This window comes from Glycine soja, chromosome 16 (assembly GCF_004193775.1).
Source record: "Glycine soja cultivar W05 chromosome 16, ASM419377v2, whole genome shotgun sequence".
NCBI lineage: Eukaryota > Viridiplantae > Streptophyta > Magnoliopsida > Fabales > Fabaceae > Glycine > Glycine soja.
Window position 1 is genome coordinate 28,318,503 of NC_041017.1, and position 17,563 is coordinate 28,336,065.

At 30.8% G+C, this 17,563-nt stretch overlaps 1 protein-coding gene across 1 annotated transcript; it reads right to left on the minus strand.

Moving 5' to 3' along the window:
* Nucleotides 1-12,718: 12,718 nt before the first annotated feature.
* On the minus strand, nt 12,719-15,419 carry LOC114390425 (naringenin,2-oxoglutarate 3-dioxygenase-like). The gene is made up of 3 exons (XM_028351165.1): nt 14,959-15,419; nt 14,391-14,819; nt 12,719-13,258 (listed from the first exon to the last, which is right to left on the minus strand). The coding sequence occupies exons 1-3, from the start codon at nt 15,325-15,327 to the stop codon at nt 12,938-12,940; spliced, it is 1,119 nt and encodes a 372-aa protein (XP_028206966.1). The 5' UTR covers nt 15,328-15,419; the 3' UTR covers nt 12,719-12,937.
* Nucleotides 15,420-17,563: the final 2,144 nt, after the last annotated feature.

Consider the following 17,563-nt stretch of genomic DNA (forward strand, 5'->3'; position numbering starts at 1 on the left):
AGATCGTTCTTTTGAATGAATTTTATAAGAATAAAATTAACGGATGCGTTAACAATTTAGGAGAATTTATTTTTTTAAGAAATTTAAAATAATTCATGATAAAATAGTTTTATTTGGATAGAATATTTGAAAGGAGATTTAATTTTTGGTATTTTTATTAATAATTTTGATTAACTAAAACAGTGTGATTCAAATTCTCTAAAAATTATAGAATTTGAATTTTTTTTTCGGAGATGCTCAATCTAACTCACGATGTTCTTGCTCGCGATTCATTCTCGGTCAACACTCGCAATTATGGGTGATCAAAGTTTTTAAGACCGACATCGACATAAGTTATTTTTCACTGATGTTGGCTGAGATTTTTTCGGTCAAAACTTTTTTGTATGATGCCAACCAAAGCTATTTTTTTACCGATATCAGCTAATATTTTTTTAGATGATGTTGGTTATGGTTGTTTTCTTGCTAACGTTAGTCATGAGAATTTTTTGCTAACGTCAGTTAAGAATTTTTTTTTCCAGTAGATGTTGACCAATGATTTTTTTGGTCGACGTTGACTAGAATTTTTCTACTGACATCAGTCATGACTAATTTTTCAATCGACGTCAGCTAGGTTTTTCTAGCCAACATCAGTCAAAACTATTTTTTAACCAATATCAGCCATGATTGTTTTTCAGCCGGTGTTAGCTAGGGTGGTTTGGTTGATGTCAACTAGATTTTTTTAGCCAACATTATTTAGGATTTTTTTTGCCGAGATCGACTAGGATTTTCTGGCTGACATCCGCCAAAGCTATTTCCTAATCATATTAGCTAGGTTTTTTGGTTGATGTTGACTAGGATGTTTTCTGCTAACACCAGCTAGATATTTTTGATCGACATCGGACATGACTAATTTTAGTCGACATCGACAAGGTTTTTACAGTCGACATCCACAAGAGTTTTTTCAGTCGACATCAGTCAGAGCTATTTTTTAGCCAACATCGGCCAAGGCTATTTTATAGACGATGTTGGGTAGGTTTTTTGTCCAACATTGGTCAAGACTATTTTTTAGTCAACTTCGACTAGGGATTTTTCAATCAATGTTGACCAATGATGTTTTTCGGCTGACATCGGGTAGGTTCTATTGGCCGGCATCAACCAAGCTATTTTTTAGTCGATATTGGGTAAATTTTTTTGTCAACGCCTGCTAGGATTTTTTAGGTCGACGTTGGCTAAAAACAACCTTGGTCAATGTCGTTCGAAAAGACCCTAATCGGTGTCAGTTAAACAAACCCAAGCCGACGTTGGTAAGAAAACCTAGCCAACATCGGCTGAAAAATAGACTCAACCAATGTTAGTTGAAAAATAGTCTCGGCTGACGTCAGTTGACAAATATTTTCGGCATACTTTGACAAAAAAACTCTATTTGATGTCGACCAAAAAATAGTCTTTGTTGATGTTGGTTTTAAAATATTAGTGGTTGTGGTAAGACAAAATAACCCTAGTTAAAATTATCAATATTTTGTATTTTTAAATTATTAAAAATTGAAAAATATTTTTTAATTAATATTTCAAAATTAGATTGTGTTTGTTTTCTATAAAGTTTAATATTAAAATTTCATCTATTTAAAATATAAAATTGAAAATTTGCATATGGAGAAAATTGAATTGCCTTATCCAAACAAAGAATTTAAAATTGATGAAATTTGAATTGATTTATCCAAACAAAGCATTTGAAAAATGAAAGAAATTAAAATCAAAACAATTTAAATTTTAGGCATTTCAAATTCCCTGAAATTTTGAAATTTCTAATCCAAACACAAGGTAAGGGTACAATCATCATTTGCAAGATAAGCTTTTTACCAATTAATTCCTAGAAATTGAAAATTTCAAATAATTTAGTTTTATATTGGATCTTTTGTATTCTCTCTTGTTTGGATGAGAGAAAATGAATAGCAATTAGGTAAGGAACACTTAAGTAGAAAGAGAGATATGATTAATTTCAAAAATATTAAGTTAATTTTGAAAGAATATTATAAATTATTGACAAATTTAATAATATTAACTAAATTTATTAATTTTTTAAAGGATATAAATAAGTTGAAAGAATCTTATAAAAAGTGATGAAAGGAGTATTAATTAAAAAATTAGTTAAAATAATTTAATTTTGTTCCACTTAGAAAATAAGTTTCCTTAAATTATTCTTCATTTAAATTTGATATCAAATATAAAAGAAATTATTGGAAATAAAATGTTCATTAAATAAAAAATATTTTGGAGATGATCCGATTAAATATAGGAAAATTAGATTTAAGATCAAAATATATGAATTTTTTATTGCATAAAATGTTTAAAGTATACGATTTGCTTAAAAAATTTCTTTAATATACATTAACAAATCTTAATAATATACTATTATTTATTATTTTATATATTAAAAATATAATAAAAGGAATAGCATTACTGTTATTACAGAGACACATAGCAACACGTCCTTAACTCTTTGTGATAGTTTTGAAAGTGACCAACTTTGTACTCTTTCTCTTTGCATACTTGTAGGGAAACAAACCAATATCGGATCATCTTTCTCTTTTTTTTTTCAACCTCAAATTTCCCTTTTTCTTAGTTCCTCGTGTTTGACTGCTCCTTATTTCTTCTCAAACGACGTGTTAGTCTTATCAATAATTTAATGCCAACCAACTTTATGTGCAATAGGTCAGCACCAATCTGTCCCACCGAATAAATTTCTGCCCAGCGGTACTATTTATTTTGTCACTGCGTTGTGTGTTTGTTGCCTCCTGGTAAACAAAAGGTAAAATTACTTTTTTTTTGTCTTCTAATTATTTTAAATTTATTTATAAAATTAATTTTTTAATTATATTCAATCTCGAAAATATAATTTAAAAGTTCAGATTTATACGTTGATTATTACATTAAAATATTGACTATCACATGTTACGTTAGATGATAACCGTCAGGTGTTAGTGCGTTACGTTCTGATTAAACAATAACTGTTACGTGTCACATTTTGATTAGATGTTGACTTCATGAACAATGAAAATATATTATTGTTATTATCGTCCAATCAAAATATTACATGTGATGGTCATCGTCTAATCAAAACTTAACACATAACCGTTAATATTTTTTTGTAACCATCAATGTCTTGAGGACCATCTTTATGGGATTGGATATAATTGAAGGATTAAATTTGTGAATAAATTTAAAAGAGGATTAAAATCAAAATTAAAGATAACTAAAACTACCAAAAATATAATTTTACCTAAAGAAAATTAAAGATTTTATTCACACTTTAGGCAAAGTCAACTATAAAACCTGGATTTTATTTATGAATTAAATTTGACGAATTTCAGGTGGAAAAATTAGACTTATTTCGCACAGTAGGCAAAGTCAACTATAAACGTGATTGGTTTTACAAGAAGTAGGTTATGTATGAAAAGCTTTTTTTTTGTTTATTTTGGAAACAATAATAATAATACTTGTCTTTATTTAATACAAGTTAAAAACAGAGACACTTGATATCTCTATCATTATTTAAAAAAAAGTAATTAAATAAAATAGTAATTATAATAATTTTTTAAGAAAAACGATAGCAAGTTACATTTCGAAGGTTTATAAAAAATATATATCAAAAGAGATAATTGTCTTTATTAATAGTTATAAATTAACAAAATTATATATATTAAAAGATAATTTAAAAATAAAAAATATATATATCAAAAGAGATAATTATCTTTATTAATAGTTATAAATTAACAAAATTATTATAAATAAATTACTCAAGAATAACGGAAGAAACTATTTTCGAGGATTCCATCATGTATTTAGAATTTAAGAACCGGTGTTAGATGCATATGCAAGAGATAGAGACGGTTGGTGAATCAGGTTTATCTCTGTTGGTCAACCTTCTGTTTTTCCTCATGACCTCAATTGCACGATTATTTAGCAGTATAGTTTAACATAACTGATAAGTAATTAAATCTTTCAAATATATATAGTACCATTGATTAGTATTTAATTCATAAGCGTGTATATAAAAGTAAATTATGTTTTGGTAATCTATATGCATTAATTGAATTAGCGTGCAATTGTACTAATCAATACTAAATACAAAACTTGTTCATAAAGAAAACTTCTTTTAATTATTAAGTAAATTAGATTAAGACATTCATCCGGTTTATAATTATTATAAACAGAATTAACTATATTATTTATAATTATTATTAAGAATGTTATTTTATTTGGTCTCCACATTTATTATTTAGATATTTTTGTCTCTTAACTAATTCTATGAATTACCCCCATCACATTCAATTTTAACTTTTCACATCAATCATACTTCTATTTATTCTCTATATTTCTGTCTTATTTTATTTTAAAAATATAGTTACTTTCTGTATAGAAGAAATTGTTTTGTTAATGTTGTTATTTGAATTTTGACTCTAATGTGTAAACAAATAAAAATATCATTTGAGAATAGTTGAAAAAATAAATTAAATTAGTTGAAAAAATAAAAATAAAAATTAATTATCATTAATTAAAGATAATCACTTCACATATACACATTATAGTTATTTATTAAAGATCATAATTTTATATTAATACCACTACTACTAGATAAAATATTTTTCACGTCCATTTTATTTTATAATATATTTTAGAATGATTCAAAAATGGTCTTTAAAGTCGTTATCGTCAAAAGTCATGATTTTTAAATCATTTTAAATTCATTCTTTCTATATCGGGTTATTCACAAAACCGTCTCAAAATTTACTTTTTTCAAAAAAATTATTAGAAAATTAATATTTTTAAAACGATTTTTCCTTTTTAACAAAACTGTCTTAAAAAAAACATTTTTTTCACCATACCGCTCCCTCTCAACCCGGTTTGCACTGAAAGGTTCAATCCAACTGTACCTTAAGGATCTTAATAATAGCATTAATGAAATTAGCAATTCAAATCATAAATCCTTAGTTTATTTACAAGTTCTTTTTCCCATAGTATTGTCAGTAAGCATTGGTTTTGAAAGCTGATTATATATAAAATCCTTGTATACATTAATTTCTCCACATAATACATAGATCTCATTCAACATAATTCAATGTGAAAAATAGAGAACCTTGTACATAAGATCTAGAATGATGACCAATTAATTACCTGTAAGCAAAAAGTGAAAAAAAGGAAACCATTTTTATAAATATAAGGATTGCAGTCTGGTGGCATTAAACAATGAGCAACATCGACCGCCATAAAATAAAGAGTGCTCGAGTTTCACTTGCAAGAATTCACTCTCCCAGTTGGGTTTGGAAGTAAGGAGGCCCAATGGAGATAAGAGGTTATTTACATATAAACCATTTTTAACAGGTTCTTTCTATTATTCTTGGTCTTCCTCTACCTGATTCATCTGAATATGCATAAAATTAAACCCTGACCTAAAAAAGATAGATTATTATGTATCGATTGAATCAATGATTATTCATGATTCTATAATTGAATCAATTACATATTGGATTCAAGCTAAAGGAATGTTATGGTAAAACTTCGTTTGAAACGATGTGATAAAAAACAACGTGCAACTTGAAAGACATGATTAGATTAGCTGTGGATTCTTACATCCGCCATTTTTTCTAATATATAGAAATAAACATGCTCTTGACTCCACATCGTTTGTTTTGTTCCACTAGAACTTATTGTTTTGGAGACGGGAAAGCAGTCGATGATGTAAGTTGATGATGTAAATATTACTAAATAGTTTCAAGCGCGTAAACACATTTGGAAGGATCTCTATGGAAGCTACATTATTTATATAGGAAGAGAGGGAATTATCATACCTGGAATGAATTACCAAGTGACTTGTATCTGTCAGTCCTACTTATTCCACCTCCTCTGGTGTGGTTCCTTGGGAAGCCCAACAATGTTTCTACTTCATCAGGCTCGAATGGAGCAACCTTATTCCTTCCCACCCAAACCAAATTCCATTTCCTACACCGATGAAGAACATACTTCTATACACTTTCTGGTGGATCTTCATCATAGATTTCTACAACTTTCCTAATTCTTTGGATTAGTTTTGCACTGCCAATACATGTTTGCAAACAATTAAGCTTGGTCCTAGTATCCCATGAGGGCCACCACTTCTTTGTTAAGGGAAAAACCTCATGTATTGTGCGCGGTGGAAGTGGTAGAAGTGAGAACCTATTTTGGATGGGGGAGATTATGAATATATCCCTTTTTTCCTGGCTGCAGCACAGAAAAACTTCGAATCTACAAACCAGGGTTCAACATCATACAAGAATCTTGAAATTGTTTTCCAAACACCTTTAGCATAGTCATTGTATTGTAACATTAAGAAAAAACATTAAAATAATAGATAAATGAAAGGGGGGAGGGGGAACAACAAATGGATTATACTAGATAATTTGAAGGAAAAATTTACAGAAAATTAAATGCAATAAATTTCTATTTTATTCATCCAAAGATTACCAATATGGTTACATTGCTACCTTTTTTCAGGAGGCAGAAGAGCATCTTCAGCCTTTGCCATTTGAGCAACACCTATAAAATCTACCAATTCTTCAAGTGAGGCGTTTGGTCCTGCAGTGTTTCATTAGAACAATGAGCCAAGAAAATAGAGTAAAAAGCTCATAAACAACACTATGTAAACTTGTGAACACAAACAAACAAGAGGCCGTGTGAGGTTATTATAGGAGTTGACCATGCTAATTTGATTAAAATGATATTAGGAAAAGCACCACAATTTAGGACCTATTAATTTATTATACAAGCTTGACAAATGTGTTAAACAATGTCATTCTTTAGAGATAATTATATAATACATGATCTGATCTATAGCCATTATATCTGCATGTAACCCTGATTATAGTGTTAGCAATTAAATCATTATTCGCTAGAAGTAATTACAGTATATTCATAAGGTGATTGTGTATTAGAAGTTTTTCATCATCTATTATCCACAATAATGGTGGTTCCAAACTGAAATGAATTTGTCTCTTCTCTGGACATTATTGAAGCAGGTAATCTTCACTTCAGGCAAGGGAAAAAACTAATAGGCATATATGTTTTGTCCATTATCTTGAGTATACAATAGTATAACATGCAAATTCATATGCATTCAGCAGGTAGGAATCAACCGAGACATTCAAAAAGTTAGTACTGTGGCAGAGTTGAATCATGTGGTAGTAGTATGCATGATGTTAATGGATCATAAAAAAAATTGACTAACGAGTGAGGTTTAATTCAATTAGTTGAGTGCGTGCTTAAGTTAGTAATCTAGTTCGATTCTTAGTGATAAAAAAATTGAGCAGCTAATTGATCAGATTGTTAAATTAAATTGCCTAGAGAAAAGGGTACCACAGTCGCATTTATACTCTCTTGTGCCACAGATTTTGGAGTGGGCTTTCCAATCTTATTGAACCACATAGCATTTGGAGCACTTGTCACACTTCCATTTCTTCTCTACGTGTTTCTTGAAGAAGTGTTTCTTGATTCCAGTGAGGTCCCCAAGTGCCCTTGAAGGGTCATGGTGATCGCATGTTGCCTCTGGGCACACATACACTTTCTTTCTCATGTCTTTGCTGCTCTTTTTCTTTAGCTTCCATGACAAATTGTGCCCTCTTCTGTGAAGCTGCAAATTCTGGCCTCTTTGGAACCCTTTCTGGCAAATCTCTAAAAAGAACCTGTTTGTTGCCAAAAGGGTCTGCGGCACTTCTACCTCAGGGTCTGAAGTACATACCAAATTAAACTAGCAATTAATTAGTGAATAAAATTAAGACTGACACAGTTATGAGGTTCGAATCTATAACATCATGCATACTACTACAACATGATTCAATTCTAAAAATCAATTGAAGATAATGAATCATAGTATCATACAACAATCAACAATAATAAAATAAATTTCTATCATTTTTGTAAAAATAACGAGCTAACAACTCAAGCCATACATATGAATGGATCATACAAAACACAGCTAATCTTTCTACAGCAATTAAAGCCTCCACCTGCTTGTATCCCATTTTCACCAAAGACTGTAAGGTATCATCATTCTCAGACACAGTTTTAGAAATTTCCTACAAAAAATATCAAATAACATAAGCAAGTTGTTTCTTATAATACATAGGAATTGAAGTCCTTTTGTTCCGCACCTCGCTCCAGAAGGTATTATGTAGCAGGACTATCCTTGTTAATGTTTCCAACAGGAGAAATGTGATCGGTTGTTATACTAACACCAAAATTCAGTAGACAATAGGCATCTTTCACACCGTGAGCTCCAGGAGGATCCATGATCATGCCCTTGAAGTATGGAGGTTCATGAATATATGTTGACTTGGGGTCCCATGAGTACACGGTCTGAGCAAGTACTTGTAGTCGGTTCCACATAGTGTTACCTTTGGTAATAGCTTCATATGTACTTCAGAACATGTCAAGCAACACACTGGATTGGACAACCTATGAATCAAGTAAACCTAAGTTAATCTTGTTGTACACACGGTCAAATTTGTAGAGTAATTTCACATATGTAACATTCCAATTTTCGTAAACTAGATTAAAAAGGATTGTTATTTATAAATAAATAGAGTTTTAAAAAAAATGATGAGATTTTGTAAATAAATAAATAAGGAGATATAATTGTTAATTAAAATAATGATTTGAGAGAAAATAAAAAGGGTATTTTATTTATTTGTTTGATAGAGAATAAAATAAAGTTTGCTTTTATAAAATAATAAATAAATAAATAGAGTAAACCTAGCTATAAATAGCGTTAGGTCAGTTTTCACACTGACGGTGCCTCTTTTTTTCCTCATTTTCGTTTTTCTCTTCTCCTTTCAAGCCCCTTTCTTTTTCTCGCAGCCCACCAAACCTGTCTCAGAAAAACGACGATCTCGGACTCGTTCACCGATGGATCGTTGTGAAATTTTAGTACCATGTTCGCAACCCGATTTCGAGCATTCTCATGGTTGGGAATTTTGATATCATGTCTGAGCTGAGAGAAATACCCCTCGCATTGTAGCCTTTCCTTTCCCGCAGAAACTCAGAGCTGTCTTGGTAAAACTACGATCCTGGTTTTGTTAACCGTTGGATTGTTGTGAATTTTGGATATGTTGTTTGAAATTAAATTTCGCACGCTTTGACCGTTGGGATTTGCGAGATAATTTTCTTGGAGGGAGAAAAAGGAATCGCATGAAGATAGTCCAAATGGAGGCTTTAATCACTTCTCCGTTTCTCTGACGTTTGGTACTCTACCGGAGCAGTCGGAGAAAAAACTGGAGAAATTTTAGGGAACCGCTAGAGATGACGCTATCGCTATGGGAAGACACGTGAATCCCCTTAGAGGTAAGGGATGAGTTTATCGCAATTGGGGGGTTAGAATGAACATGTGTAGGGATCCTTAGAGAACTAAATTTGGGTTTATTTTTGGATGTTTATTGAATTATAATTTTTCTTTATGATTATGAATACAATATTATTGTGTCCTATGTACCAATTGACGTCCTGATGAGAATTGATTGATAAACTTGAGTGCTCTTGATGTCTTTGTGTTAACCCATGATTTTAATTAATTGATTTTGATACAATTGTGAGAAACTAAATAATACTGATTTTCATTAATAATAATAACATAAAAAAATAATACAAATTAATAAATATAAATTAATAAAAATAAATTAATAAATATATTACTGATTTTCATCCCACAAAAGAAATATCGACAAAGTTGTCACAATGTAATATAGAGAGAAAGAAATTTGGAGAGATGCAGAAACAATGTACCAGAAAGTTTGTGTGGATGGAAGGGGGATGGGGGGTTTATATAGGCATGTATTGTGCAGTAGTAATGACACAATATGTTATACCTAGGGTATTTGAGCAAAGGGTTGCTCCAATTGACATGACACAATACCTTTCCAGCTGGTCAACACTGCACACGCTGTCAAAAGCCTGTCCAAAAGTGGTTGCGCCACTTACATTAGAACAACCCATTGCGCAATTCTGTTGGTGCAACAACTCAATGCCACGTGTCAGCTCCCTGTTGTATTGTGCCCCTGCCTTTAGCACAATGCAAATAAAAACAGACCCCCTCGAAAAAATGTTTGAAAATAGACCCCTATTGGTAAATTGTTTGCACAAGGAGCCTAAACTGGTACTTTTGCCCAGATTCAAGTGCGGCAGAATAGTAACGATAAAAAGATGAAGAAATTCAAGAAAACATCAAATCAAGCTCGACAAACGAATGTTGGTTTTGGTCTTTTCATACGTGTCAATTCAAATATAGCTTCTTGTCCTTTCTCTTCTAGGATTTGAGAGCTGCATTGCATTAATTAGAGCTTTCCTGATAAATCTCTAACAAGATCTTAGACTTTTTTTTAATCTTATATTATCACGTAGGATTGAAGATTTTTGTCATTTTTTTCTTTTCTTTATCGGTAGATTTCATCTTTAAATCTTAAATAATTTATTAAATTAAATATTTATTAAAAAAATAAATAATTTTTTCTCCTCTTCCTTTCCTTTCATGTTGCATCTTCTTTTCTTTTTCCTCTTCCCTCTCTTCTCATTTGCTTCTTTCTTCTTCCTTCACTGTGGCCTCCTTTCCCACCACTATGGCCTGTTTCTTCTTCCTTCCCCTTAGCCACGACATTGACCTCCTTCCCCCTCCCTCTTCACCACGACCTCCTGCCCCTACACTAGTATGTGTATTTTGTTTTTATGTTTTGTTGTTACTGGTTTCTTCTTCTTCATCATTTCATATCCTCTACTGTTAGTCTCTCTTGCATGTTTTGATGTTGCTGTTAGGGAGAGAGTAAAAAAAAATTGTTTTTTTAAAGATTATGCGGATCTTAAGGGTTCTTGTGTAAGAATTCATTCTCCATGCTCAAGATTTGTCCAACTTCTTTATTGGGAGATATAGTGAAGATCAAATCTTATGTTTAAAATCCTTGTTCAAGATCTGACATTAAAGTTGTTCTTAAAACACGATGGGAGAGCTAGGTATAGTGAACAGTTAAGATTAGACTAATATAGACATGTATAATTTCCCTTATATATTTTTCTAAGAATTACATATTTTTTAAATTAACATTTTCATTAGTAATAAAATTCATAGTGCATTTTTACACTAAAAATGAATTGGTCTCTCTCTTTCCATTAAAAATAATTATCGTCCTAAATCATTTTACACAAATAATAATAAAAAATAAATAAAAAATAATAATTTTATAAAATTAATATTATACAATCATTAATTCATTTATAAATTTAATAGTTTATCATTATAAGAGATATCAATAAAAAATAATAATTAATATTCTATTAAAAAACTAAAATAATAATAATTTTAAAATAATTTATACAATAATTATAATGTTACGGAATAACTACATCATAAGTTTACTGGCGAGTTTGAAAAACTAGTAATTGGCATCTGCCAGAATAATCAAATATCAAATAAAACTGTTTTAAAGATCATGGTACTGTATTTTTTTTTTAAAAAAAAAAGCATGGTAGTAATTTACCAAAGGGTGAATGTCTCCATGCAGATGATAATATTTTCTTTTCGTTATATTTCTTGTTTAAGTGTGAGACTATTTCTAGTTACAATAATATTGATTCCCTGACTGAACTGTAGTGATATCCAAGACCTTTTAAGCCATGACCTAATAGGCATAGAAATTATTTTAAGTAAAATAAGTAAACATTTAACTCAAAGTTAATATTAACTTGAAATCAGTACATTTAAAAACAATATAAAAATTATTTTAAGGACATTATAGGAGTTTAATACTTAATTTTAAAAAAATTCTCTCTCCACTTTTTATGACAATTTTTGTTGGGATATGATAATTGGTTGTTACCCGACCGCGATAAGAGAAATTAGTGTAAAAAATAAATCTGAAATGAGAAAAAATGAGTAATATTAAGTTGTGATAAGAGAAAAAAATGATTTATTTTTCAATAAATATTAATTAATTAAAATACTCTTATAATAAATAAACAAAAACAAAAGACATGAGTGATATTTTTGTTTAAATATTTTGGTGTTGGGTGTGAATGCACTCCCATATATATATATATATATATATATATCAGCAATGCTCACGAAATGCAACTAGCTAGGAAGAAACACACAAAAGCATTTTTAAAAATAAATATTAATTAAAAGTCTAAAAAATATATCAAATATCTTCTAACAGAATACACTGCTTCGTGTGCGTATTTGACAAAATATAGTTTTCGTACCAAATATCATTTTCCTATATATATATATATATATATATGTATATATATATATAGAGAGAGAGAGAGAGGCATAGAAATTATTTTAAGTACATTTAAGTCAAATTTAATGTTAACTTGGAATTAGTACATTTAAAAATAATATTAAAATCATAAAATATAACTTACAGAATAGTAGGTAAAGTAGTTCGTATACACAAACATTAATAATGATATTTTCAGACTATATATATATATATATATATATATATATATGAGACACATAGATTTCAATAAATAATAATGGTCTGGTTTGTTTGGGAGGAAGAAAAGAGAATGAATAGGTGAAAAAAGAAGAAGGGAAATAGGTAAAATAAAAATTGAAAATAGATGCTAAAGAAAATTTAACTAACAATGTCGTTTATCACAAAAGTTAGGTGCAAATATAAGAAATCGTATTTTTTGAAATCCTTTAAACGTAAGCACTTTTGACCGTAATGGTAGGACCATGCATGCAGCCAATAAGCCAGTCCCACTTATTTTCATTTATATGTATATAGAGGCAAATATAAGGTATACATAGATCAGGTTGAATCCTAAGACATAGGCATGAACACAACACATGATATCCCCACAGAGTAAGATTATTATTAATTCGTGGCCCTTCAAAAATACTAAAAACACCAAGGGAGCAATACTGATATTATTAAGCAAGAATCTCCTTCAAAGGCTTGGCCTCAACTTTTGCCTTCTCAAGTTCTTGGAAATGCTTTTCATTCTCAAAGTCCTTTTTCTTAGCCAGCTTCTTCATCCCAGCAATCTCAAGGTCCTTGCTCATCTTCCTCCTGTACATTTCAGCAAAAGTGATTGGTTCCTCCATCACAGGCTTCTCTCCCTCTCTAACCTTGAGAGGGTACACAGTTGCATTTAGTGCAGGGTTTTGAAACGTGGCTATGGACAAACGGCTATGGTTTGAGTTCACCACCGCTTGGTGATCAGCACTCTTGAACCTTCCATTGCTCAGATACTGCATGCATGCACCCACACCCAAAATTTGAATAAATTATTATGGAAAACAAAGTACACGGTCAAAAGCCCTTGCTTGATAAAAATAAAATAAAATTAATCAATCACTAATTAAGCTAGTCTTTCTAAAAGCTTCTTGAACTTCCTTCACATCTCAATATTTTTATTTTAATTAACTAATAAAAGCATATCATTAGCTGATACTACATAGTTACTATTTGTTTTCTTCTTAAATAGTTTGTAATAAAAATATGTAAATGAAATTAATATAAAAATAATGTAAGGATTTTGATTAAGCTGTTCACATGCATATATAATAAAATGACTCCCGGTTAAATTTATAAATACTGATAACTTTAATCTTTAATTCAAATTAAAAATATTGAAATATAACTATATTAAGAAAAATCATCTAATTTTAGCACAGTTTTTGTGCATTCTAATTTATCACTTTAAACATATATCTTATATCTAGTTACTCTTTTAAAAAAAATTAACGACTAAATTAATTCCTTAATTATAAATTTTAAAAATTATTGTTATATACATCAACACTTAAAAATTCAATTTAATATTATAAAATAAGATTTTTAAAACCAAAGATCATGAATAATCTAATATATATATATATATATATATATATATATATATATATAAAAGAGAATTTGATCCTATAATATAATATCACCTGTTAATTTCATATTTATTATATATTTCTTTGAAAAGTATTAAATAATATTATTTAATTCAATTATTAATTCAATTTAATATTATTTTATTATGTAAATAGATTCTATTTGAGACTTAAATATATTTTTATTCTTTGTAATTTTTTTTATTTTTTATTCCTATAATACATAATATATTTTTTTACTGTTTAAAACGTATCTTACATGTTTTAAAGACGAATAACAGTATAATCCTATGATTAAATGAAAGAGAGAAAGAGAGAAGTAATTGACAACGTGTTGATTTAATGTGAAAACGCATTGATTTTAGCCAGTTGGTTTTCGTTGTCAATAATAGTCATTAATCTTGTATAATTTACACCCTTTGGCTATCTAAATTACTTCTAGTTTTGGATAACTATTTTGGGAACCAAAGCCCATATAATCATTGCATAGTATACTCACATGACAATGGTCTCCAAGATTGACAACGAAGGCACCCTCCACAGGCTGAACGGTGATCCACGTTTTCCCATTGTCCCTGGTGGCTTGGAGTCCACCCACTTGGTCCTGAAGCAGCAATGTGATGGTGCCAGGATCAGTGTGGCGCTTGAGGCCAAGAGTGAGGTCAGGTTGTGGGCACTTAGGGTAGTAATTCACCACAATCTTCTGGTCCATGTCAACACATGCTTTGGTTAAAGCCTCTTTCTCCAACCCCATTGCCTCTGACAACACCTCCAAGAGATTGCAAGCTAGAGCCATTAGCTTCTCGCTGTATGATTCGGTCACTGATCTCCACCCTTTTGGAGTGTCTGGCCACCTTGTATAGTCTCTCTCTCTCATTGGGTAGGAAAAGTATATCACTATCTCTCTCCAGTCCTGCACGGACTCACCCTGTCATGTCCCACAAATCATCCACGGAGTTAATTACTTGAATGATAAATCCAAATCGATTCAACATAAAAATTGAAAACTGCTCAAAAATATGTGAAATTTTGCAAAGAAAAATAAACATGTGATGAAAAATATTTACTCGGAGATGACTAGAGACGTTGAATCCTCCCCTTTTGCCACCGGACATATCAAAGCGAACCTTTTCGTCCAGTGGCAAGATAAAGAACTCTTTGGCAAGACGGGTCATCTCGGCCATGAGTTGTTGATCCACACCGTGATCAACAACTTGGAAGATACCCCAATTCTTGCAAGCCTCCACAATCTTCTTGCAAATCTCTTCTCTACGACCACCCACCTCGTGGATTCCGGCCAGAGAAATCACCGGGACCTCATTGCTGAATTCATTGTACGCAACCTTTGGACGCTCGTCTTCATCCCGAACGAAGCTCAATTCCAGGGTCTTCTCCTGAGCCAGGTAAGCCAGATCAGTCTTGGCCGTTGGTGCCATTCTTGTCTTTGGGTTAACTTGCTTACGGTGTGGGGATTGAGGAGAGTGTGCGTGTGTGTAGTGGAATTAAACAGTAGTATGCAATGTTTGATTTTTTGAAGTTTGAAGGATGGTAAGAGAATGCAAGATTGGTTGGTGTTTTATAGCGTGGCATGGAGTGGTAGGAGCTCCTACTTACTAACCACGTGTTCCCAAGCATTCCTCTCAACTCTACATACATGTTCCTTTCACGTTGTTACCAAACTTTATTCAATTCGTCTCTTTTTTTTTTCTCCCTACAAGTCATTAAATTAAATAAACAAAATTAAATATGTTTTATATTTTATGATATTAATTATTTATATTTTTTTTAGAATTTAACTAAAATGCACTAAAAGTGTAATCAAATTTACTTCTCCAAACAATCGTGGAATATTAAATAATGAATTGTCACAATACGATTATTAATTAACTTTCATATTAACGTATTTTAAAAACTATGAAGCCGTTTATTTAAGCCTTTTCACCACACATGCAATTACTTCTTCATAAAAGATAATCACTTTTTTTTTTAAATTTTTATGTACGGCTACTTAAAATAACAATTTATCAAACTCGAGAGTTTACGCTCAGAGTTTCATAAGACTCGTGACTCAACTCGTAAATTCGTAAGAGTCTACTTCATATAAAAATAATAATAAAATATTTATAAATAACATATTAATTAAACATTTCAACGATATAATAAAACATAATAAAACAAAATAGTAAATTATAAAGTTCAAAATATTTAATTAATCAAGTCTAGTAATAATACATCACTACTAGATAATAATTTGCAGAGATTATAGTAGTGGTAGATCATTCTCATCGAGGATTTGATGTTATTAGAAAACAAAAATTTAATATTATTAAAGGTGAAAATTTTGTATTTGAGAATAACACACTAAATAAAAGTATGTTGAATGTTATACAAAGAGAAAACAATAAAAGAATGACTTACATTTTGGTCTAATTTTTTTAACTTGTTAATTCGTTGACTCGATAGTAAACTCGAAAGTCTACCGAATTTACTTAGAGTTTATAGAGTTTGTCAAGAGACTACTAAAAAAAGAGTTTACTCAATTAATTTAAGACAAGTGGACTCGTAAATTCGTAAGAGTTAGAAATTAATTTAAGAGTTTGATAATCATGACCAGAATCACAATTAATTATTAATTTTTTGAAATGATTTTTCTGATTGTAAACAAACATGAATTCACTTCTTCCTTTTTTTAAAATAAAAACTTATTGAAAAGTAGTGACTAAATTATTTTCACTACCACAAAAACAAGCTTCTACATCGGTGGAAAACCAGCATCTACGATGGGCCCAACACCGTCTTTGTTCCAGGTGTCGTTGTATGTCGACAACAACGACATCGGTCAACTAGCACCCGTCTTTGTAATGGAAAAAAACAACGTCAGTGGCTAGAAAAGAACCTGTCGTTGTTGTGATCCATTTCAACGACGGGTATGCCAAAACACGTCGTTGTTTTGTCCCATTTCAACGTCGGGTAGCCTAACACACGTCGTTGTATGCTTCCATTTCAACTTCGGGTTAGAAAGGCCCGACGTTGTTTTCCAGCATATCAACGTCGGGTAGCCTAACACACGTCGTTGTATGCTTCCATTTTAACGTCGGGTTAGAAAGGCCCGACGTTGTTTTCCAGCATATCAACGTCGGTGTCCGTAGCACCCGTCGTTGTTGGAAAAGAACAATATAAAGACGGATTTAGTATACGACCGTCGTTGATGTATTTTGCCTGCTGACGAAATTTGTGTTATGCCATTCAAATTTCAAAAACAAAGCTACATTTATATACAACAAACATATATATATGAAAACAAAAAAAAAACCAAAAAGAGTGAAGTCTCATGAAGTTCCATACATTTATATAAGTAATCAAGGGTGTAATAGTTAATGTTTGGATCAATATATGACACATACTACAGCTTCAACCTGAAAGAGTGAAGTCCCATTACTATGAGAATAGCTCTAATGACCCCTGAAATCAGATGCAGATAAATCCACTGTTTCAAAGCTATAGCTCTGTTATGAACAGAGAAACCTCAATGCAGGACAGCAAAGACATAGCAGCAAACATAGAAGGTGAACACACAAGCACAGGGGTGCAGAAAGAAACAATACTCAAAAGGAAGGTCAAAAAGCCCACTTATCTGAAGGACTTCGTCTAAAGGAATCTATAGGAAATTGC